The sequence below is a fragment of the Hirundo rustica genome, chromosome 1 (genome assembly GCF_015227805.2).
Source record: "Hirundo rustica isolate bHirRus1 chromosome 1, bHirRus1.pri.v3, whole genome shotgun sequence".
Lineage (NCBI taxonomy): Eukaryota > Metazoa > Chordata > Aves > Passeriformes > Hirundinidae > Hirundo > Hirundo rustica.
In genome coordinates this window covers 120,324,148-120,349,909 of record NC_053450.1, presented here as the reverse complement: position 1 = coordinate 120,349,909, position 25,762 = coordinate 120,324,148, and the positions used below count along the sequence as shown (strand labels likewise).

The 25,762-nt window shown below is 36.8% G+C and overlaps 1 protein-coding gene across 1 annotated transcript in view; it reads left to right on the top strand.

Annotated features, from left to right (window-relative positions):
• The window catches only part of PLCL2 (phospholipase C like 2), a 98,515-nt gene that overhangs the window by 37,501 nt on the left and 35,252 nt on the right, over positions 1–25,762 (top strand). Inside the window, exons 3-4 of the mRNA XM_040076839.1 lie at positions 16,491–18,977; positions 22,401–22,604. Of these exons, the coding sequence (XP_039932773.1) occupies positions 16,491–18,977; positions 22,401–22,604 (2,691 nt within the window). The remainder of the gene's footprint in view (positions 1–16,490; positions 18,978–22,400; positions 22,605–25,762) is intronic.

Genomic DNA, 25,762 nt, shown 5'->3' with positions numbered 1-25,762 from the left:
CTTTTCTTTTTCCTACTGTCAGTCCTTTAGCTATTTTTAAGACCTATCAATGAAAATTATGCATACCTTGCTGAGGAAGACCTTAGGACCCTGGTGGATGAGAATCTGGCACTTAATCAGCAATTCATCCTTGCAGAAATGAGGGCCAACAGCGTCCTATGTGTTGGGTAGAATGCTGTCAGCTTAATTTATCAGTTACTAAGTGTTCTTGGTGTATTTGAGGCAAAAATTACGCACGATTATGTACCGACATGTAAAGAGTTCTCCAGTTACTGTTATCCTTTGAACAGATGTGCGCTAAATTGTCTTAACGATCAGTTATCAGTAAATAGGATTCTGAGTATCCTGTGGGTAATTACTGACCTGTGTGTGGGAAGCTCAAAGTCTGCTGCCCCTGAGGAGCAATGTCTGCAGAAGACTGCTCCAATCGTACCCTCGTACGAAGCTCTGATCTCCCTGAAGAAAATAAATCATTTGAGATTAGGGTAATCTGAGGAGAAGTCCTTTCTGAAATCTTACGGTTTAATTCAGGTGTTCCAACACGGATGCAAGTGTGTTTGTACAAGGAAGTTCCATGACTTTCTTTTGTGTATCTGTCACCTGTCAGTATCTGCTAAGGGCACTGGGATGGCTGGTTTTGTTCACATGCAGTTTGCAGCTCTCTTGGTAGAAAAAGAAGGTGAATAATACAGGGCTGGTTTTAAGCACTTCAGGTGATAACATGAATTTCCCACATTGAAAAAAAATAGTTTACTATGGTGGGGATTTTGACACAGGTTAAGATCTCTTCTGAAACCTTTTCTGTTCTCTTCCAAAATTGCTGGGAACTTCTGTGGGAAGACAGCAGGTCGTGCTCTGATGGAGATAAGCCTCTCGGGTGTCTTGCCTAGAAGAGATAAGGAATCTTTGTATAGTAGCAGAGAGCATTGTCTTTGAAGAGGCAGGTACTCTACACCTGCCCTTCTTGGAGCAGGGTTTGATTGATAATGTTAAACAAGTTTTGTTTTTCTTATCGAGCCCTCAGGAGTTCTTGGCTCTGCCATGATGTCTGCTGAGGAAATCTCAGTGAGAGGCAGTAAAGAGTTCACATGTTTTGATCTTAGCATTGTATATCCATTCCATTTAAGTGAAGCCAGAATGAAAAGAAATGAAGGGAAAAAATTGTTCCTTGGGCTAAGATTTTACATTGTGGAAAGTATGAGGTTACACACGGGCTCCGGTGGGATTGTGTCTTGTTGGTTGACTTGGGGATCGAAGGAGATGTGAACTCTTGATCTATGCCTTTTTTAATAATCTGAATTTTACTGATTCATTTTTTCCTCCCAACTGCCCGGTTTTGGAAAGTCTATGGAACCGTATCATCTTCAGATCTCCTCTTTTATCAGATTTATTTGAAATCAAGAAAGAAATTTTAAAGTTAGGAGAATGTGTGTGCTTTATGCTTTCATAGATAATGTGATCCGTAGGTTATTTTCCTAGGAAGCCATCTAAAACATAATATATGGTTCATTGGTAGCCCTGGAAACAGCCTGTTTCTGTCTCAATCACTTTTATCATCTTGAAGCTTACTCTTCCAGAATTTCCTTCCTTCTTATAAATCTTTTAAGAAATAGTTTTTATTGTAACTAAATGCCATTGTGACAAGTGTGCAAATTCTGTGGTAGGGAAAAGTTTCTGTATAAATTGGGGCATTTCTGCTGTATTTGAGAACAGATCATTTAGCAGGGATATCTGAAGGTTCAGTTCCTTAATGTTCTGGAAATAATATTGTTCTGGATGAGACTGGCAGAAGATAATGGATATTTAAAAGAAGGATATTTATAATAAATTACTGAGGCCAAAATTTATTCTTTATTACGTAATGTGTGCAACTAGAATTGTTCTTTAAAAATGATAAAGTAAATAATCCAGTGCAGCAGGCTGGGACCAAATTGTTGTTGATTTTTGAAATTTGCAAAATTTGTGTCCTATTTCTACAAGTTTAAATAGCTAATTTACACTTGGTTGGAAGATTGGGATAGAGTTGCAGCGTAAAACAAGTTGTTGAAATAAGCATTCAACATATATATCAAATGAGAAGTTATCAAATGTCATTGTGAAATAGTTATACCACTTATTGTTTGTTCTTTTCTACTGAGCTATGCTGACAGTTAATATCCAGTGATTAAGGAAAAATTGGTCAACAACAAGTTGCTGCAAATATAAATAGACAGTACTGTTAATATTGCCTGAATATTTTTGCTGTGTTCAGTTAGCTTTGTGCCCCAGAGAATTGGTTGATTTATAGCATTTTCAATTATAATGTGACTATCTTTAGCTCAGGGTTCAAAGTGGGTAATAGATACTGAATTCTATAGTCACATGTGTGTATACAAAATGCAGTGTTCAAATAATTTAATATTTTTATTAACTTTTCGGTTGGCTATTGCATCAAGTTAGTTCAGCAAATTATTTTCCTCTGGATGTATTCTTTCTGTTCTGTCTTAGTACAGAAATCTAAATCTTCTAAAGCAGCATTCCTTTAATGGCACATCTGCTTCCTCTCAGTACTTATGTTTCTCTTTACTCCCTCTGTCATGTCAAACTTAAGTTCTGATGAGTCCAATGGGGCAAGTCATGTTGAAGTACGAATTTACAGAAATGTGTGGAAATCTGGGTAAAGCTGATTGAAGATGTGCTTTTAAAATGTTTTACATACAATCTGTTTCTAAAGAAGAAAATTGAACCCCCAAAGTTTTGAATTTTAATATCAAAGCTTTTCATTGCTTTTTTTTTTTTTTTTTAATCTAATAATCTCTCTGGTTTTGTAAATGAAGGATTTACTATTTTTGTCTTTGTACCAGTTAAATTATTCTGAAGAGTTCTTAAATGTATAAAATGTTGTTCCTTCTGATTTCACCATGGCGTTTGAATGCTTGCCTTTATTTTCAGGGTTCAAGTGTAAGTATTAATACCGAAGGCTTGTCTGCTTTTGACTAGATTTATTGGTGTAGGTGACATGAGGGCCAGCTCCATTTTTTGGACCACACAAATTCTAACAGCAGGCTTTTTTTTCTGGCATAATTCAGCTACTGGGAGGAATAAGCTGGGTAACCAAAAGACACATTTGCAAATATAACCATGTCCATTCTAGTACTTTTCCTGGTACACCGGTGTCATTTCAGCTGGGATTTTCTTTACATTACTGTCCACCGTACAGGCAAAATTCCGAGTACAATCTAAATATGCTCTCCACCACATCTTGATTGAACTGTCTGCATTCTTTAGGTACAAAAGTGGCTCCTGTGATATATTTTCAGTTCTGGCTAACAGTTTTAGGAAATTAAAACTTTTTTTTCTTAAAGGTTTCCATGTTGAAGATGAATGTTCAAATCATTTTAAAACAAGAAAATATGAACTATTAAAATTATATGTTTGGAAAAATTTGTTAAACCAGTAGTTATAACAAAAGAGGAGATCAAGTTGGAAGTAGGAAGCTGGGAGAGTGGGGCTGTTGACTGCAAGGGAACACTTCTAGTTTCTGTCTCTGTTGCATTGAACAAGAATAAAACTTCTCCCCATGAAATCAGTTGATCACAGTGAGTATTCTTAGTGGGTGGCCATAATGTTGAGGTAAGGCAAGTTAATGTAGTTTCTCAGGGTTATCTAAACTTTTCTTCTTCTGCCTTTTCGTGCCCACCCCAGGTATGCACATTTTTTTCCTGTTGGTTTAAGCAAGGGGGCCCTTCGTAGTGGGACTCTGAGCTGATTTCAAGGACAGGGATGGCTGTGAGCAGAATCAGTTGGAGGCCTTTGGTTTCAGAGTGAGCAGAAAGTAATTCAATTTGAAGAAAACAGATGAGAAAATTGTTTTGCTTCTGTCATTGGTTTTAGTTTTGAATATGAGTTAATTTCTGTGCTCTGCACTGTGACTTTTTGAGTATTTGTGATGTGTAAGAAATTTAGGAAGCTGCATACAGGGTATTGAGATATGGTACATGAACATAGTCACGAAAGATTAATGATATTTCCCTTGTATGACTTAGTGGTTTAAAAAAGGAGTCTTGTTTTCCTAGTAATTATTTTTTTCCTCCACAGAACACAACTATGGTATTAATATATTTTCATTATTGCTTATACCAAGTATTAAATACAGTGAGTTCTGAAAATGAAAAGTTGGAATTTTTTGCCTGCCATATTATACTGAAGTTCGAGTGCACACTATTTTCTTCGCCTTCCTTCACAACTAGAAAAATTATAAACTGTATTTGACAATATTTTTAAATTTTCATATTTTCTTAACCACCCCAAGTACTATAATTCTAATTTATATTGAGACTTTCTTAGCAGCTACATGATAAGATGCTGCTGTTGTAGATAAGAATTTAAAAATTGCCTTCAGTGTATTTGCTCTTGACTATTGCATCCTTTGACATCTTGAAACTGCAGTGTCCTGTAGTGATACTTCTTCAGCATTCCTCACAAGGCAAACTTGCAGCAAGCAATCAAAATAGATCCCTTTAAAATACTAAAAGTCTGAAGAAAACTGATATACCTGCCAATTTTTATTTGTTTAGTTGTAATCATTTGGTAAAGCATACTGATGACTTATTAGGTTTGGTTTGTCAAAGCTATGAACATTTATATAAATATAAAGATTGCCTGCCTTGCTTTTTATTTTGCCTAGGATAAACAAATACTTTATTTGATTTTTGTAGTCTCTCTCATGTCTTTCTGTTACAGGCATCTTGTATTAAATATTTATAGCTCACTGTTCTTTCCTAAGTGCCTGTAACTGTTATGAATAATTAAAGGACTGAGTTAAGGGGGGGGAGAAGGGCATTGATGTAGCATTCAGCATGAGATTTTCCTGTAATTTTTTGACAACTCTAAATTACGTACACCTGAAAATCAACAAGGAAAACAAGTCAGAAACTGCCCTACGTGGTTAGCAAAGGTACTTGGGTACTCATGTCTTGTCTGCCCTTGTGATAACCTAGTAAGTATTTTTTTATCTATATCATAAGAATTATCCTTAAAAAATCAACAGCTAGTTATCACTGTTTAACTATTGTTGCCATCTAAGTAATAAGTCTGAAGTAGCAACTAAAGAATTTGCAAGCGTTTAGCAAGCTGTAAGTTTCTAAAAGTTTCAACTTTTATATTTAATTTAATACTGAATTATTTGCATGAACTCTCTGTGGCATTGAAGGGTCAATATTAGTAACAGTCACTCTTCTAATTGACAAAAAAGGAACTTATCTCAAACCACACACAGAGAACAATTCAGTTCCATTTCTTTCTTTAAAGTTGTCATGTGAAATTTGCTAGTCCAATTACAATTAGTCCAGAAGCAAATCTGAAGACCCCATTCATCAATCACTAGAGTGAAGAAAGTCAGTTGATGAATTGAAAGCTGCAGGGCAGTGGTAATGATAGTTTTTAGAATGAAAAAAAAATTTTACATTTTATTACTCTGTAGCCTAAATGTCTGACTTGCAAAAAATAACCTATATGTGATAGTTTTAGTTCTCTGTTGTTCCCTGGAAAACACTTAGCGACAGGAAAGGACACAAAAACACCAGGAGCTTTCCAAGAGAACAGATGACATTTGGATTGAAATTTGAACAAAATACACAAATTGACAGCACAGGTGGAAGTGACTATTTTGCCACATTAGGGAAAGTAAAAATGCATGATTTAGTCATAACTTTGTGCTGAGAGATTGGGTGGGGTGACCTGTAAGGATGTGTGAAAAAGCCATTCCTATAAATTAGATAACACATTCATGGTCAACCTGTTCTTTATTTTTTGTGAGCAGGAGATGTTGACAGTCAAGGGAATCTCATGTAGACTTCCTATTGCAGTAAAGAAGAGAGGCAAGGTATTTTTCTGCTTTCTGGCTAAATTAGTCAATCATAACAAACATAATCATTTTCATTTGTTGGCTGCATATGCAGCATCAAAAATAAGAATCTTGTCTGCATGGAGTAAGGTGTCATTTTCCATATTACTGATTTTTTTTAGTATTTAAATATATGTGATTACATGGAGTATGAACCTGTAATGGCATCCTAAATGCACATTCTACAAGCCTGTTTTTGTCAGGTGGTTTGTCCTGGTTTGTTTAGAACCAGATAGGATAGTGTCTGTGCTTGCTGCGTAGGAAAGTTGGTAAAAAAACAGACAAAAAAACCAAACCCAACACTTAACGTCTGTAGGAAAATCTGGAAAAGCTGCTGGGAAAGCTTTCCCAGGAATGGAAAAAGGTTCAGAGTCTTAAGCCAATGTTCAGTCTCAGCTCTTGCTGGTGATGCTGTTGGCTTCTCTTCCTCTATGACGACGAAGGGCAGCAGCAGAGGGAAAGCAGCTTTCTGCAGAGCCTACATCTGAAATTACAGAAATTTTAAATGTAGTTACTCTGTTATATTTCAAAGTCATCCCCATGCTGTGCTTTTGCTTTAAAGACTGACAGCTGTGCTATATAAAATACGGTCAAATTGCTGTTTATGACTGAAACAAGAAATGGGAAAATGCCATGCTTTCTACCAGTGGAACTAACATGCAACTATGAATATTTGAAGGGGATCTGATGTTCAATCTCAGATTGCTGCATATTAAATCTTGTTGATAAGTCTTGATTAGAATGCTCCTGAGAGTGTATCTCAGCTATGATGTTTGGGTATTTAAAACATTATTGAAGACCTGAAAATGAAAATGCTCGGAGTTTAATAAATAGGTGGGCATGTACGCAGAAAGAGCATCTTGCTGGTTATATGAGTAACAGTGAAGACTCAGAGCCTTCTTCCCTCCTGAGCTGTGCTGAAACCTGTTGAACCTTTTTCTTAAGCCAATTTCAAATCCTTTAGTACCCTTACATGCAGCATCAGCTTTGTCATCTGCAGTTATTCAAGCTAAAAGCATCTGTAGGTAGCTTCTATTACCTTTTCTGATAATTGATGGCAGAAAAAATAAATGGTTTTAATAAACATAAGTTTCTCTGTAGTAGTTAAAATGACCTGTTTGTCATAGTTTAGATATAATTTCTTATAGTACGTAAGGAATTAGGAATCTAAAACACTCTCTGCTTACTTACCTAGGCTTAAAACTCTTCATGCCATCAAGCAATTTTAAACAGCTTTCTGTCAGTGTCGTTTCCTCAGTTTAAGAGTCAGTAACTGCAGTTTTTTCAGAAATAATTATTGCAGTTTATATGGATTTTGTTAAGATGTTGGTTATTTGGATCTTAGATATGCATGTTTTGCTTTTATTGAGTTTGTGAAAATGGGGTACCTCTTTTGCTCCATTGGAAATGTTTCCCAGAAGTCTGAACTATAACTGTCTCAGTAACACTAAGAACTGAGACATTCATGCCGAGCATAACTCAGGCTTTGGCTCTCTCAGTGCTCACAGCAGTCTGGCTACTTTCCTTAAATGCTTCTTATTTATTTTCTTTTCTGATCAGACTTCTTTTCCCCCCCATTCCCCTGCTAATCTGTATTGTTAATTAACCCCTGAAACCAAATGACCCTTCGTTTTAATTTCATAAATATGCTGATGAACTCATACAAGAAGGAATGCCTCAATGGTGTTTGAATTTTGGTTTTGCTACTGTGTTTTAATCTTCATATATAATATTATAAATATATAATCCATTAATGTATTATAGAATTATAATGTCATACATAGTATAATATAATTAAATTATAACATTATGTTATCAAATGACAGAAATAAATATAAAATCCTAGAATGGTGTATCCTAGTAATTGCTGCTAGAATGCAAAAATACACGGCAACATTAAACTGCAGAATGTGGAAGTCTTAGTTGCCACAGACTTTTTAAAATTTAGGTCAAAATCAAGCATAGTAAAAGTGGCTTCAGGTCCTTTATTTTCAGCAGAATAGCCAATATCAGATTGTTTAATTTCTTTTCAAAAGAATATGGAGTGGTTTTATGTAAGAGCCAAGTGAGAAGTGAGCAAGCAGTGTTATGCCTGTGGATGTCTTCAGCATCTTTGTGGAGGAAGTCTACAAAGTTGGAGTGGATGATCCTTGTGGGTCCCCTCCAACTCAGAATATTCTGTGAATCTGTATCTGTGCTGCGGAGCACAGGGAAAGCTCCCCTGTGACATCCTGTGAGAGCACTTGAATAATGAAAAACCTGAGTATACTTGAGACAGCAACATGAAAAACATATTAAAAGATGGTTTCTTTACTCTTGGTAAGCAGATTGAATGACTAAATAAGCTCTTCTGTAGAAAGTTTTGCAAAGAAAGCCTTTAGTCTAGACTCTATTTGCAAACCCATATCCTGTTATTTCCTGGCTCGTTGCAGTTTTTTGAGTTAAATTGCTGCTATAACAGCAACAAGGCCAGCACAGGCCACTGCTTCTCTCTGCTCTTTCTAATAGGCACTCTGAAAGTGATCTCTCTCGTATCATAGAACCATAAATTTTCTGGTGTCCTGTTTTCTTGAAATGAGGCAGAACAAAATGAGCCCAAGAGCCTGAGAACCTCAATTCTGTTAGTTTATGATGCTGGCAGTTCTGTCTTATAGCTTGCCTTAGTGTTTTATATGTTTGTGAAATTGTTCCAGTACTCTGTGTGGTGGACCAAGATGAGAGATTTTGTTTTCCCTAATAGAATTTTTTATGCTGGAAAAGACCTTTAAGATTATCGAGTCTACCACAGAACCTAATGACATAAAACTCTACTGTCAGTTCATGTGCGATCAACAGAAAAGTTTCGACTACATTGATTTTAATTGAATTAATTTCTTGATAAAAGTGAGTGATTCTGTTCTTTTCTCCTATTTTTAACCGGTTCCTTGCTTCTAGTGGTTATATTGAACCAGCTCTGATCTTAGCTGGTCGCATGGCAAATTGTTTCAGCTCACTAAAATTGCAGAAAACTAATTTGGAAGAAAATAGATTTTTTCTTTCCTGAGGTAGTGAGGCAAATTAACTTACTGTGTGTCAGACAGCTGCTAATGAGGGCCTGAGGAGGTGAAGTGGGGAGAAGGGAGATGCAACTGGGGCAGGAGGAGGAAGAGATAGGTCAGAAAATTAATGTTTTGAAGAGGAGTTGAGGAGAGCGTTGGTTTAATTGTTTCATGATCCATGCAGTTTGGTCGTCTGAAATAATACAGATCATTTTTGTTTGACTGTTGAGTACCTGTGTCCATATTCCTTTAATCACAGAATTCCTTTAGTGAAAACAAACAAACAGAAACAAAAACCCAGAACTGTTACTTATTCATCTAATCATATTTTCATTCCTCCTCATTATTATTTATAACATTGTGTAACTGGGTCTGGCTGGGGTCAACCCTCCCCGCATTAGAAAAATACATTCCTCCTGAAAGATTTCAGCAAACAACAGATATGTCATGCGTACTTTTTGGGGAAATATTTAAATGCAGAGCACGGATACAGTGATTCACAACAAGTGGGAAGACTTACGTTTTCCAAATAGCTGATGTTTTGTCTCTCCTCCGTTGTTATTTCAGTCGAGGGCTCTGCTTTGTTTTGCACACAACTGCTGGGAGCTGTGTGCAGTCAAACAGTGGCTACAGAAACTGTTGGACACAGTCTGATTTAACACGTGCCATTTCTGAAGTGTTTGGGAGCCTGTCAGCAGAACTGCTGATTTGGAGAGCTTTTTCTCGTTCTGGTTTCCGCATGCTCGGCGAGCTTTGGGCAGCTGCGTTACAGCGTTAAAAACACGCGCCTTTTGGTGAATCCGGGTCACTGTGTTAGGAAGAATCTCCGGTAATGACAAATGAGAAGGTGCTGACTAGGAAGAGAGGATGCTTGGCTGGAAGAGAGGGGCTGAGTGGTGGCTGTCAGCAGATTCTTCTGCTGAGTTGTTGATTCCAGGAGAATTAGGCCGAGAGAGAGAGAGGGTGCGTCGAGGACAAGGATGTAGGGCTCCAATCTCCTGCCTTCGGGGACATGGCTCCTGATGGTGAACTCTTTTCTGCACCACCACCTCTCTCCTTCCTCCTCCCAGCTCTTTGCTCCCTTTCCCCCCACACTCTTCCAAAGAAGACTCTCACTCTGCCTTTAACTCCATGTTACTTTTGAAATCTGTGCTAAATTTTGTGTATCAAAGATGAAACATTGCTGATTTAATGAGTTACCTTGTATTTTTCTTCCTTTTTTCCTACTGCCTCTTTCACACAAAAACTTGCTTAGCTTCTTTTAGAATGCTGCATTCTATGTTGTAGAATGAGTTGGCAGCTGTGCACGGGTAAACTATACATAGTATGATTTTTTTTTTGTTATGTGTCTGCAAAAACAAGAGGTCCTGTTCATTATATTGCTGTTTCAGTTACAGGTGGTTTTTTCAAAGAAAAATCTAAATATTTTTGTGCTAAAAATATTTATAGAGATAAAGATGATATGATATTGACATTGCTTTTGGAGCTCATTTGCATCTCTAAAACCACAGATGGAACCTTGGAAAAGACCGAGTTACTGATACTATAATATTTTTAACAAAATGCATTAAAAATTAATATTTTAAAGTATTAACTTAAAGATGAGGCTTTTTTCTCTTGAGTAGACTTAACTATTTGTAGACATGCTTCCTTAAGTTTTCAAATATAAATTTCAGGGGTTTTGTTTTGAAGAAAAATGCCTAGGAATCTTAATTAAATAAACAAAGCATCAATTGTATTTTTTTAACTTACCACTTCCTGAAATGGGCTTGTTATACATCATGTCTTCAAGCTAGTAATTTCACAATTACTGCTGAATTGCATTTGATGAAAACGGGCAGGTCTTCTACTCAAATTGGCTACGTAAGTATCACATGTACTATTTAAAAAAAAAAGTCATCAATGAGTTGTGTAGTGTCAAAAGAGTGGTTCACTCTGTGTTCATTATGTAGATCAGCAGGCTGTCTGTTCTCGTAATAAAGTATTGAATTTCACTGAAACTGTTGGCTACAGATGTACATTAAATTACACCTAAAATAGCTTGCAGGCTATATTACATGAAATAATGGTGTAATTTGATAAAAATTAATATTACCAAACTTAGGTCTGGCCTTCTCACCTATTCTCACCTTACTTCTACCTGTAATTGCTCAGAGTATTGTCACACCACTGGCCTTCAGGTTCACAAACATCCCACTTAATTCAGAACTTATTAAAAAAAAATGTATTTGAAAGCTCTTGAGACACTGTACATGACTGCAGTCTTATTACTACACCTCTGTACAGACCTTGCTAGTCTGAATGGCTCACGTTTATCTTGTTTCTAGGCCTGTTTGGGATGAACTAAGTAAGCATTCTCGGGACTCTAGCTCATACAGACTGTGTACCATCATTGCCTCAAGGTGTGTGGGTTTTCTCAGAGGTTGTCAAAGCTCAGCCCTTGGCAATCAAACAGCCTGCAGTGAGGTGCTGCGCTTCAGGGGCATGTTTTGTGTTCTTGTCTCTTATGTAATCACTTGGCTGGCCAAGCACTCCCCTACTCGTGGGTGGTTGGGCTCTGGTCCCTCTGCCTGGGCATCGTGGAGTGCTCAGCCACTCAAACTCATGCCCTCAAGCCTAGCATGGCGCTGCCTTCTATGCTTTGGTGAACCTCTTGTCACATAAAAATGAATGGAAATTCTTTTATGTTTAGAGCATGAACAAGTAGCAGTAGGACCTGTGGAGGTGCTTATTGAGAGGACAGAATTCAGTGTTCATGTCCTTGCTACATGGACTGAATTTTGCATTCAGGGTCACCAAGTGAAATGCTTACATTTTATTACATCAGGGGACTTTCACTTCCCAGACAAATGCTCTAGAAATCTGTCATTGTGCCACTTCCTCTTGTTACCATTGCCTTTCCCGTTTGAAGTCCTCTGTTCTAAAAAGAGCATTTTAGTGGCCTAAATGCATGTAGAGGCCTGGATTTTCCAGTCTGGGAAGTACCACCTCAAAGCTGCAGGTGGCTTTAGTCATGGAGAGAGGCAGGATCACAGGCACCCGTCTCCAAAGTTTTCATGGAGGACCATTCTGTACTGGCAGGTGGAAGGAGTGTCCTGCACTGTGCTCTGGCTGCAGCCCCACACTTGCCAGTCAAAGGGGGTTGGCAAGCTCCTGCCTTGAGCTGTAAGTGTTCTTATTACACTGGGCCAAGTGGTACCTAAACATCTTGGCAGCTTGGTGTTTAAATATTTTTAAAGCGCTGCTTCTGGGGCATGATTCACTCTTTAGGTCATAAAGTTCACTCTCTGCTTCCTTTCCTTTAGGAGATGTTTGCAAACTTTACACTATTTGTCCTTTCCTCTGTCATCCTGATTTATTATATTATTAAGTCTCTGTTTGAATTCTACTGCTGTCCCTATCATTACCAGTGGATATTGGAACTGCCTTTTAAGTAATTTTGTTGTAAAATTGCATGAATCAAAAGCATTGCAGTTCAGGAATGATGTGCATCTCTCTCAATGTCTGATTCAAGATTCTCTGTTGTCTCCAGGATTCTGTTTTGTAGATAGTGCTGTCTTAGTCACACAGCTATTTCTTTGTTGCTACCTTGAGAAGAACAAAAAAAGTTATCATGGATATATTCTTCCCTCCTTGTGCTTTTAATCCATTTTCTCCAGCTGTCTCTGTCTCTTTAAGTGCCACAGGTGACAGCTGGGATTATTTCTGTCTTTTTAAACTTCTAGATGCTTTACTTTCTGTCACTAGGAACTCCTGGATAAACTAAACTCTTTGTGTGGTCGCTTATAGTGGTTATGAGCAATGTTTCAAAACAGTTCTGTCTGTGGTCTCGTCTATTCCTTAAAACGTCTTGCAGGTGACCTTGGCTGGGGCATGGATAGCATTAGGGAATGTATTGATGAGGTGGTTGTTCTGGTTTTGGTGAAGCACAGACAGTCTTTAAGTCTTTAATGATGACAGGACATCTTATAAACTAAAGATTGACATGGTCTTCATTGTGTGAGGGATCCTAGAATGACTGAAAGTTGTTTCAGCACAAAAATTGTAGCTGCTGCCTTGGACTGAATTATGCATCTGCATTATAGAGTCAGTGTCACTTTGAGCGTGTTGAACAGCGAGAACCCTGTAAGTCTCGTGAATGCCAAGAAGTCACTCCTGTGTTTGTTCAGATACATGCAGTTTTTTGATGTGCCATTCTTCTTGATTCAAGGCAGACCTAAGGCCATGAGAGTTGAGACCCAGTTCATGAATGCCACCTCACTTTCAGGGTGAAATCCTCCACACCTTATAGCAGAATAAATTTGTCTCCTCCATGCCAGACTATATTTCCAAGGCTCACAACTGAGTTTCGCACAGTTTATGCTCTATGCAATTGCATTCTCAGCTTGTGGAATGAGAGTTTCTTTTCTGTGTCTTTTCAGACAGGTGAATCCTTCTCAACAGTGTCTTTGGTAAAATATCCTTGAAGTTACTCTGATCCCACAGATTGACCATGACTGCCACATCTCTGTCAGGATGGGGACTTGCACAGGCAATCTGGTAGCTCAGGATTATTGCTCTCTGGTGAAGCAAAAACTCATTGAGGGTGTTCTGGAGCTCAGAATGTTTTCACAGTAATTCACACTGTGGTGCTAGCTTTATATAAATAATCTGAGTGGCTAGACTCCTTTACCCTGCAAAAATGAAGAGTACTGCTGAACTGGCTGCAAATTCATGTGGCAGACAGGCAAAATAATCTTACCTTACTTCACCAGGTGATATATTGAATTGTTCCTCTGATCCACATGCATGAATTCCAGTTCAAGCTTTCAGTAACCAGAGCTGGCAATGGAACTGCCTTGAGATGGGCTTGTTTACATCAGATGGCATCAAGAAATGGAAGAATTTTTTTTTTCTCCCCTCGTGGTTCAGTGACTTTTATAAGTTGCAGTACTGATCATAGAGAAAGGTGTAGACCTTTCTTCTGATCACGGTCAGGCAAGGTAATGCTTGCCCAGGCCTTGATGGTTCTGGTTGTCAGGAGGTTGTCTATCAGTGGTTTCTCACTCAACAGTTTGAGAAATGTATTCCTCTCCCAGGTCTGTGACTGAGAAATCTGGAGCATTAAGGAGTTTCAAAATGTTTAATTCTAAGACCTGAAATACCAGGCAGAAATGTCATTGCTCATTTATGTCCTTTGCCACTTTTTCGGGTTAGGAGCTAGAAATAGGTAAGCAAACAAGCTAGGCTAAAAATAGAACAAAAACTTCTATAAACAAAATCACATTTTATTTCTTTTTTGAAAAAAAAAAAAAAAAAAAAGAAATGTGATTTTCTTAAGGAAAATTGCTGTTGTTTGCAAACGTTCCTTATGCCTAAACTATATGTAATGAGATTCCAAGAGTCAACCCTTTGCAGTATCCATTGCAGGCGTTTGATCTGCAGTTAGAAATAAAACAGTACTCTGCAGGGTTATTCGCTTTTACTGGTCTCTTGAGAGCTTGAACAAAGCAAATTCTGCTGTCATTAAAGGTGCGAGAATATTATGGTTGATTAATTTTCTCAAACACGGAACAGCAAATATTAAGGTTGCTTTACTGATCATTGTTTTCAATGAAAGACTTTTCAGGTGTTTATAAATTAAATTACCAAACCAGGACTCTGCATTTTTAATTTAATGAAATTAAACATACAGCACATGTGCACTGAGCTCAAAATGCATTTTGTAATGGATGGGTTTAATTTGAACATCTGTTCAGCACAGCAATCGTTAAAAGTTTTCTTTCAGTTTCCTTTCTGCCATTTAAGCAATGCTGATTTGCACTGGAACATACTTCAAATGGAAACCTGTTTCAGGGAATATCAACTTTTTTTTTTTTTTTTAAATAAAGCTGGAAAAGTAATTTTTTGTGCTGTGCTGGTTTATAAGAAGAACACATCTAATTAAAGTATCTAATATAAAAATATTTTTAATGCAGGTGTTAATTTCATACTAAAAGTTAGTTCCTCAAGATGTGTTGCTTTCAGAAGAAAAATCCTAGCATTTTTCAGTCTCAGAAAATGCAAATAATGAAAGCACACAAGTTTCTTAAATTCAGTTCTTATGAAATTGATTGTACTTATGTCATGTGTTGCTAATTTATTTGCGCTTGTTTTAATGAATACAAATAGGTACAATAAAGGTAGCTAAATTACCTTTTTCCCCTCTTTAATGCCTATGTATCCTTATATACCTAAGCTTTCTCTAGTAAAGCAAGACCTCTGGGTTATCTCATTGCTTTATGAGCAATGGTGAATCACTTTTGCTTCTCTTCCTGACCAGTTCTTCTATTCAAGTTCTTTCTAATGACATGACGGTTCTTGGGAAACAGTTAAACTTTAACTGTCTCAGATGTTCCTTTCTGAGTCACTGCTGTATTTTCTGACACTCAGAACTTGCAGAGTTACATCAGCTCAAGTCCAGTTCCTTGTGTTTCCGTGCAGCTTCTTTAGACTGTTGTTGTTGAGATGGCCACAGCACTTGAGTGCTTCTTTAAAAACTTCAGGGGGCCTCAAGTATCAGTACCTTGTTATCTAAAAGTCTGTCATACCTTTTCTATGTTACAGTCCCATGAGTAGCTCCACACAGCTCTGTCTCTTTCTCTCCTTCTACCTTCCTTCTGCATTTCCAGCTCACTGCTTCCTGTCCCTCGCACAGCCTCCTGTCCCTTCCTCCTCACAGCACAGCCAGCAGACTCCAACTGACCCCTCTCCCAGCTAATTCACTCTTTTATCACACTCGTAGCTGTGAGGGCAAGGCTGTTCCCACTCTTTGATAGTTAACACAGCTGCAATATATGGGGGACAAGATTGCCTTTAGCGCTATCTCTATCTGTCTTCCCACAGACTGTCACGGATGTTTTCCTGCTAAGGGGAGGGATGTGTGAGTGCTGTGGGCAGTCTGTGGGAAGAACACGGATGGGTGCATAGTGAAGGAAGCTTTGCATAAAGAAGTGCTGTTAATATCTTGTGTGCTTAGATTAGGGCCATGTCCTATGGATTTTCTGTAGTTAGGATCAAGTCCTATGGATTTTCTGTAGTTAATTGTGTATTAATGTTTCTCTGGTGTTCAAAAGGACCATGTCAGCATGGTATTAAAGCATTATATTCTGTACTGACAAGTTTGGCAAGTATCTGTAGGACTGTATAAGGACTCAGAGAAAAGCTTGCTTCCTACTGCCTTGACTTTAGAAGCTGTTCTTTCTCTAAGTCGAGTACAACTCATAAAATAAAATGCACATACATATATGCAATAATACAGCATTATTATTTTGTTAGCATTCAAAACTTGTTTCTTTAATTTTGTGTCCATCAAAAGTGCTAAAAGTAAACTCTGAAAGATTACTTATAGAAGCAAGAGCAAATATTGAGGCATTTTTAGTATTTTCAGTGTGATGATGCCAGTAAGAATTTCCATCTTACTGACGTCCCACAGGCTTTGTTGAACTACTTGATGAACTTTCAGCTTTAAGTTAGAAACCTATTTCAATGTTGAGCATAATCATACTGATCTGTTGTTATTTTCTCCCCCCAACCCCCTTGTTTACCAGGATGGTACGAAGCAGAAGCGAGAGAGGAAGAAGACCGTGTCGTTCAGCAGCATGCCCACAGAGAAGAAGATCAGCAGTGCAAGCGACTGTATCAACGCCATGGTGGAAGGCTCTGAGCTCAAAAAGGTCCGATCCAACTCCAGGGTGTATCACCGATACTTTCTTTTGGATGCTGATATGCAGTCTCTGCGCTGGGAACCTTCGAAAAAGGATTCTGAAAAAGCAAAGATTGATATCAAGTTGATCAAAGAAGTAAGAACAGGAAAAAATACTGATATCTTTCGTAGCAATGGGATATATGACCAGATATCGGAAGACTGTGCGTTTTCAATTATATATGGAGAAAATTATGAGTCACTAGATCTGGTTGCTAACTCAGCAGACGTTGCAAATATTTGGGTTACTGGCTTAAGATACCTGATTTCTTACGGAAAACATACTCTAGATATGCTAGGAACTACTCAAGATAATATGCGGACTTCGTGGCTGTCACAAATGTTCAGTGAATCAGATGTAGATAATTTGGGACATATACCCCTATGTAATGCTGTACAATTTATAAAAGACTTAAACCCTGGTTTAAAAACTAATAAAATTGAATTAAAATTCAAGGAGTTACATAGATCCAGGGAAAAAACTGGTACTGAAGTAACAAAAGAAGAATTTATTGAAGTTTTTCATGAGCTTTGTACCAGACCTGAAATCTATTTCCTGTTAGTTCAGTTTTCAAGCAATAAAGAATTTCTAGATACCAAGGACCTCATGATGTTTTTGGAAGCAGAGCAGGGTATGGCACAGGTCACAGAAGAAATAAGCCTTGAAATTATTCAGAAATATGAGCCAGCCAAAGAGGGCCAGGAAAAGGGTTGTCTTTCTATAGATGGGTTTACGAATTACCTTACTTCACCCGACTGCCACATATTTGATCCAGAGCATAAAAAAGTTTGTCAAGATATGAAGCAACCTTTATCTCATTATTTTATAAATTCATCTCATAATACATACTTGATAGAGGATCAGTTTCGGGGGCCTTCTGACATCACGGGTTACATTCGTGCTCTAAAAATGGGTTGTCGAAGTGTTGAGCTGGATGTGTGGGATGGTCCGGATAATGAGCCCGTGATTTACACAGGGCATACAATGACATCGCAAATTGTCTTCCGTAGTGTGATTGACATTATTAACAAGTATGCCTTTTTTGCTTCAGAATACCCTCTTATTTTGTGTTTAGAAAACCATTGTTCTATTAAGCAGCAGAAAGTGATGGTACAGCACATGAAGAAAATTTTGGGGGACAAACTACATACGCAGTCTCCAAACATTGAAGAGTCTTATCTTCCGTCACCGGAATCACTTAAAGGGAAAATACTAATTAAAGCAAAGAAGCTTTCTGCTAATTGTTCTGGACTAGAGGGAGATGTTACAGATGAAGACGAAGGAGCAGAAATGTCGCAGAGAGTGGCAAAAGAGGGGGTAGAACAGCAAAACTCAGTGACAGGGAAACGATTCCAGCTCTGCAAAGATCTCTCTGAGTTGGTAAGCATATGTAAATCAGTTCAGTTCAAAGAGTTTCAAGTTTCATTTCAGCTCCAGAAGTACTGGGAAGTGTGCTCTTTTAATGAAGTGCTTGCTAGCAAATATGCCAATGAAAACCCAGGAGACTTTGTAAATTATAACAAGCGTTTTCTCGCGAGGGTTTTCCCCAGTCCTATGAGGATTGACTCTAGTAATATGAATCCCCAGGACTTTTGGAAATGTGGTTGTCAGATAGTAGCAATGAACTTCCAAACGCCTGGCTTAATGATGGACCTTAACATTGGTTGGTTTCGACAAAATGGAAACTGTGGCTATGTCCTTCGTCCGGCTATCATGAGAGAAGAAGTTTCGTTCTTCAGTGCAAATACAAAAGACACCGTGCCTGGAGTTTCACCTCAGCTGCTTCATATTAAAATCATTAGTGGGCAAAACTTCCCTAAACCCAAAGGATCAGGTGCCAAAGGTGATGTTGTGGATCCTTATGTCTATGTTGAAATACATGGAATCCCTGCTGACTGTGCTGAGCAAAGGACGAAAACTATGCATCAGAACGGGGATAATCCGATTTTTGATGAAAGCTTTGAATTTCAAATAAATTTACCAGAGCTAGCTATGGTGCGTTTTGTAGTACTGGATGATGATTACATTGGGGACGAGTTTATCGGGCAATACACTATTCCCTTTGAGTGTCTCCAGACTGGTTATCGGCACGTTCCTCTGCAGTCATTGACTGGTGAAAGTTTAGCTCACGCTTCCTTGTTTGTGCATGTGGCCATTACTAATCGAAGGGGTGGTGGGAAACCTCATAAGAGGGGCCTCTCTGTGAGGAAGGGCAAGAAATCCAGGGAATATGCTTCTATGAGAACATTATGGATTAAAGCAATAGATGAAGTATTCAAGAATGCCCTCCAACCTATTCGGGATGCTACGGATTTGAGAGAAAATATGCAGGTACAGTCTTATAATCAATTTATTGGTTCATATGTGTACCTTTGTATTGATGCCTGTGGAATACCTGCTTTTTTAAGTGTCCCGTATGTTGAACTGTTTGAGTCTAATTCTGAACAGCTCTAAGAATGGATCATATAAGAGCAGTCTTTAAGGTGAACAGTTTACTGATGAAACCATGAATGCACTCGTGTATTTTATCAAATGTGAACTGGAAATATGACTCCAGTGCTAGGACTCAACCCTGTTGACTCATCCTATGTCTTTGAAGGAATATTAGAAATACACTAAAAGAATGTGTGGCAATATTTTAGTTTTAAAAAAATTAAGAAATGTAGAAATTTTAAAATTAAAAGAAGTGGAAATGTGGGAAGAATATACAACAGATAGAAAAGGAAGACTTTAATGTTTATCAGAGACTCGTACATCTAAGAATGTTTAGCATAGTTTCACCAAAGTTACGTTTTTTCTTTAGTCCCAAATCAAAGGCAGTATTTTAAAGAAAGATCCATTTGCTTTCCATGATTCTTCCTAGTTATGTTAGAAATAACATGGCATTAGAACTAAGGTGTTAGAAGGCATCTTCTAGAAGAAGTTGTCCTACTTTAAATTTCATGTTAGTAAACACATTGAATTTAGGGGAAAAGTGCAGTCTGAGGTGCTTTGTTTTGTGGAAGCCAAGAGATCTCACTTCAAAAAATGTGTTACTTGGAGATTCCAAGTAAATAACTCCTTTTAGAAATGTAATAAAATTGAGTTATAAAGTTACATTCCATTTAATAAAACTTTCAACTATTTATGAACTTCTGATGGAATACTAGCAGTGATCAACAAAATAGAGAATTGTCATTTCAAATGGACAGACCTATCAGATCCTGTTGGTGCTACACAGTGTTAAGGGAAAAGAGATTAAAGGAAATGTCTGAAACCTGATTCTGGATTTTAAGGGCACATCAGTGTATATAAATTTCCTTCACGAATAATCTTATATTAAAGAGATTCTAATAGTAATGCAATTTTAAAGCTAATTTTATATGAAAGAAGAAATTAGTGCATCATTATGTAGCTCTTCCTTTCCACTTGGTATATAAATTTGCTCTTCTAAAAGATAATTAAAAAAATACGGGGATGATACCTTGACTCATAAATGTTTCAAATTACAGGGTGCATGTAAAATGAACTTTACCTGTGGTTAACCTATTGAAGGCTAGAATTCTGTCATATGAAGAATGCTGTATTTTAAGATACTTTTCAAGGAAAAACTGAGTTGAGGAAGCAGTGAAAACATAGAATTTTGTGTAGCTATATTAAACTCTTGAATGTGCATGCTGCAGTGTGCACAGTATAACGATATAATTGAAAACATTCTACAGTGGGGTTTCTTTGAACATGAGATATTAGAATGTATTTTATGTGTTTTATTCTGTCAGTTTGAAAGATGTGCTATCAACTACATTTATCATTATCTCAAAATGCTATCGAGAAGTTATTTTAGGCACATGAGGGTAGATTAGTTTTTCTTAGCTTTGCTAACAGATTATATAATGCGCACCATTTAAACTCTGTGTAACTAAGTTTTTACAGCTAATAAAAGCAAATAAACCACTCAATTAAAATAAGGCTCAATTTATGTCAGGGAGTATGAGATATGTTTAATTTCTGTATTGCTGAAATTTTGTGTTATAAATTGTAATGGTTTTTATGACCATTATATCCTCATACTATCCTCAGAATCCAGATTATAAAGGGAAAAGTTGGTTAGTTTTTTTTTTTTTAATAGAAGATGGAATAAGAGGAAAAAAGAAAATGTGCAGCAGCAAATTAAATAGTTTCTCTAAATCTGTATAAGAATAGCCTTTTTTGTTTCTTTTCTTCCTATATTACCATGACAAAAGCTGATGTCATAACTTGTTATGTATTAATTACTGATAAAAGTATAATATGGGTGATTGAACTGGATGTGATGTTTCATGTTTACATTGCTTAACAGTATGAGGAATAGTCTCTGGATATAGAGTTGGAAGTCCAAAGGCAAGATTTATAATAGTAGTACATCTTAGTCCTGTCCTGCCTGTCATTAATGAATATATACAATCCCTGGGTCCTCGTTAACCTCTCTGTAAAATGGTAAAATGGTTGCTCATAATGGCTTATCCATGGTACTTATCTCAAGCAAAATCTATTTGAATGGACTGTCTGTCTCTTGAGCTGTGTAATTATTGTGTCATTGAAGTGTGTGTCAGTTGGTAAAAGAAGTTTCTGTTTCCTTGGCATTTACTAAAAGTACACTCTAAGTGACTGGGTAGGTGCAATTTAGTGTTCACATAATTTTATATGAATATGCTGTACATACATACATTTGGAAATCTGCTTTGGTATTTTGTCTGATAAAGGGACAGCAAAATATTTCACATTTGATTTGTGTTTGAGTTAAGGTTGGCATTATGACTTTCTAGGAGACATGTCCACAAATGAGTCGTACCATGCCAGCAAGATGGAAAGTGATTTGGATTAAAATGAAAATTTGTACCAGATAACTCTGCATGGGTGCAACATGAGAGAAAGGAGCACTGAGCACATTTGTAACTTAAATATACCATATTTTTGTTTTTATTTCCTACAGGAACACAAACTCCAGACCTGCCTCAGATCACCAGTTCTCAATTGGTACAAAAATCCTAAATTGTTTACAGGGCTGACAATATTCCCCTCATGGAATGTCAATGGCTACTTGGAGTATTTCCAATGCTGTAAACTTGAAGAAAGTTTAAATTTATGGCTTTATATTCTATCATACTGGATATAAAATATGACTTTAAGAAATCTTAGGGAAAGGTACAGAGTCAGTATTTAAGTTAAGGTACCTTAAAAAATTCACTTAAGTGTGGCTCTGTGGTAGGAATACATCAATAGTTCAGTGCTGGGGTTTGTGAGTCACACCAAATGGGAGCCTGCAGATCCACAGCATGTCTGGACTGTAGTTCAGGTATGTTTAAAGTTACAAATGTGCTGAATTCCTCCTTCTACTTCACATTGCTTAATTGGGACATTCAGCATCTAATTTTTTTTTCTCTTGATGGCATTTAAGAAATGTTTTAAAATTTTTCAAAATATATAACCACTATGTTTTAGAATCTGCTTATTTCGGTAGTTAATTTTAGCCATGATAGAGAGGAGATATACTTGTTCTAAATGGATTTTTTTTCCCTGTGGAATGTACTGCATTCTTTGAATTTTTAACATTTTTGTAAAATGTATGTGCAATATTGGTTGGTTTGGAATATGCCGGTTCTTCAGGGAAAAGCTGTGGTAATTGTCGTTCAACATTGTAGCTCAAGTATAACAGTAAAGTATTTTATCCTGAAATAACAAGACTTTAAATTCCATATTTAACTGTAGGGGAAACTCTTTCTTTCCTTTTTGCAGAATGCAGTAGTTTCATTCAAAGAATTATGTGGCCTCTCTCCTGTAGCAAATCTTATGCAGTGCATTTTGGCGGTGTCTATGCACTTGGTTGGGCCTGATAATGCACCCTTGGTAGTAGTGAATCTCAGTGATCAGTATCCAGCTATGGAGCTCCAAGGGATTGTTCCAGAGGTCTTGAAAAAGATTGTAACAGCATATGAAATGGTGAGTAGCTTTTTGTGGTTTTCTTATACTTTCTGTTTGAGAAACTTTTAAAATATGTATGTAATATACAGTGCCATGTCTGTTTCAAAAGTAATTTTAACTTATGACTTCCTCTTTCATGCTTTATTACTTGTGCTTGAGTTATTCCCATGAATGTACAGCAACTGGTAGTATTTTCATACAGAGTAAAACAGAGAGATTTTTAATACACTGCATGCAAACATGTGTTTGTACACTTCAGAAGGTAGAGTGGTTATAATCAAGAGGATTTCACATGAAGAAGAGGATTTGGTTTACCTGTTTTTCAGTAGTTTGAAACTTACTGTATATCTATAAATCTCTTACTACTTTACATTTTCCACTTTGTGGACCTTGGTTTATTTTGGCTTTGACTCAACATAGAATACAACAATGTCAGCCACTGCTTTTAGGTTTTGTAGTTTTATAAGCACCTTGGTGTGTAAAATTCTACGCATGCTCTTTTATTTTCCTTTTCTCTATCTTTCTTAGAGATGTCATTTGGTTAGCCATTTTCATACATGTAAGCAGCTGTAATGTTAACATCAGACATTATGTTTCAGTAAATACATAAATTGTGTCTTTAGAGACTGGAAATTAAACATGTTGCAAGAAAAAAAGGAAGAACTAATACACCATTAAACACTGATTTACATCTGCTTTGCATTAATTTGAAATGTGGAAAAAAGATCCAGAAGAATGTGATTTGGAATGTCCTCCTTACTTCCACTGAAGTAATCTGGAAGAATGTAATTGATTATTTATTCATTTATTTAATGTTTTCTTTCACGTAATGATAATTTTTCAATTATTTTGTGTGCTAAAATGAGAAACCTGACAGCATCAACTCATTTGCCAGAAAAAAAAAGTGGAGAAAAATTAACCAGTAGCCCAGTTTCATATGTAACTTGTAAACTGCTTTTTAAAGAAAACGTGGCTTTAGAATTATGCCATACCAAAGTAATAAAAACACTCACTGATAATTAGCAATTTAGGCAGAGTTTATGTAGTTCAGTGGTGCTGTAAATACAACAAAATCTGGCTGGAATGATAGCACAGCTACAAGAAAATAGTGTATATCCTCTTAGTGGTGGCTTGCAGGATATCGCTATAATTAGGGTGTAAACAAGCCTGACTGTTGGGATTACAGCTGCAACAGGTAAAGATGTTCTGTTTTCTTGATGGAGATGTCTCTACCTGCAGTTTGTTCGGATGTGGTGATGCTGCTTGTTAGTTATTAAAATATTCTGGGTAAAATCTTAGTTCTAAATCTGGAAGGAATTTTTCATTTCAATATCACTTAGACAAAGGTGACTTGTGACTCTAGAAATCTTTACAATCTGAGTTTGGTTTGCTTTTTTCTGTCACATATGTTTTTTTTCCCACAAGCATCTTATACTCTATACATGATTTGAATATTTCTGTACTTGAGAAATCTATACTTTACTTATACATGTAAAAGCAATAGAATGGATAGAATGTTTTTTTTACTGGCAAAAAAGCGTTTTTCCATCTTCTTGTCCCGAAAATATAAATACTCAATTTCAAACAAAGAGTGTGATAGTGCTTCTAGCTCTAAATGATATTGAAGATATGTAAGTTTAAGGTTATTTTAATCTAATAAAAGTTAAAGTAATGAGATACATTTCAGTTTGTGACATTTGGGCTTTGCCAATACTCTGTTCAGTTTGACAAAAGATTTTAGGCAATTAAAATCTGTAGGGTGTGCTGGAAAATGAAATCAGCCATGGGAGACATATTCCCATGCTCTTATTTATGAAAGCACATTGTGAAACAGTGGGAGACATCTGTATCATCCTTTCCTCAAACAGAGAAGGAGAAATGTGACACTGTTTAGTTCTTATATTGGTATTTGCTACAGTGGCAGATGTTTAGAGTCTGGAAGTTTTATAGATTGGAGGGGGGTAGTGGGTGTATGATTTTGGTGTATGTTAATGTAATGAGTCCTCAAAAGGACATATCTTACCTTATTAGTTTTGACTTGGGAGTATTTTGGTTAAGATCAATTAATACATGAGTGTAAAATTCTGCTTAATAATGAGATTTTTTAATGCTGAATTGAGAAAGGTAGATGCGCTGTCAAAGTAAGGATTACCTACTTGTCTTACTTTCTGCTGGCTTAGGCCTCAGTATAGGTCAGAATTATGTAATTGTGTACTTCCAGTGTGTCAAATAGTGTATGAAATCATGTGGATAACAAAAATAGGGTTCAATGTTTATGAAGCAAACCTTGATCGGTACCATAAATGCATGCATAGGCTGTCACTACCTTGTGTGTCCTCTCAATGTGGCACACATAATGGTATTCTCAAAGTGTGGTTATTTCAGGTTTATGATATTTTTAGCTCATGAAGGGATACTTATGTGTCAGAAATACTCTCTTTTCTTTAAAATTATAATAAGCATAGAAGGTAGTATTCAAGATTTTAATTATTCAGAATGTGTTTACATTGGGAGTGCCTAAAGGACTCATTGTTGCTCTGCCAGTTGAGAAAGGATGCACGACCTTAACAACAGGACAGTCAGTCCACCTTGAAATAGTTGCAAATAAGTGCAATACTGTGAGGGCGGATGGAAAGGAAAGAGTATCTTCAGTGTAGAATGGGTTTTTTAAAAGAAACAATGAGGTAAATGATAAAAAAAGTGTATCAGTAGACACTCGGGGTTTTTATCTTTAAACAAATAAGTCATAATGCTTTCTTAAATTTTCTGCGTTCAATGGTATATTAATGGAAGAGCTGTTAAGTGATTAAAGCTAGTACTAGTCATGGGTTGAATAACCCTCGTATCTATTTTATGGGAGCTGGAGTATCTTAGGATAATAAAAATCAAATGTAGCTAGGAATTTTTGAGAAAGGCAAAAGTTTAAAGTGTGTATTTTTTCTTTAGCTTCTCCCTGCTCCTGAGTATTTTTCACCATACCATCTTTTTACTGTTTAACAATGTTTTATTTTTCCCTCTTGTTCATGAACTTCAGCTTCCTTTATGTGATACTTCAGCATGCACTCTGTTGGTGTCATCACACCCATCACTGATCAGTGCTGCAGACTGAAGCTTGGAGTTAAGGCAAGTGCCTCTTCCACACCATTGCATGTTTTTTTTTTCAAATGTCTTCTATC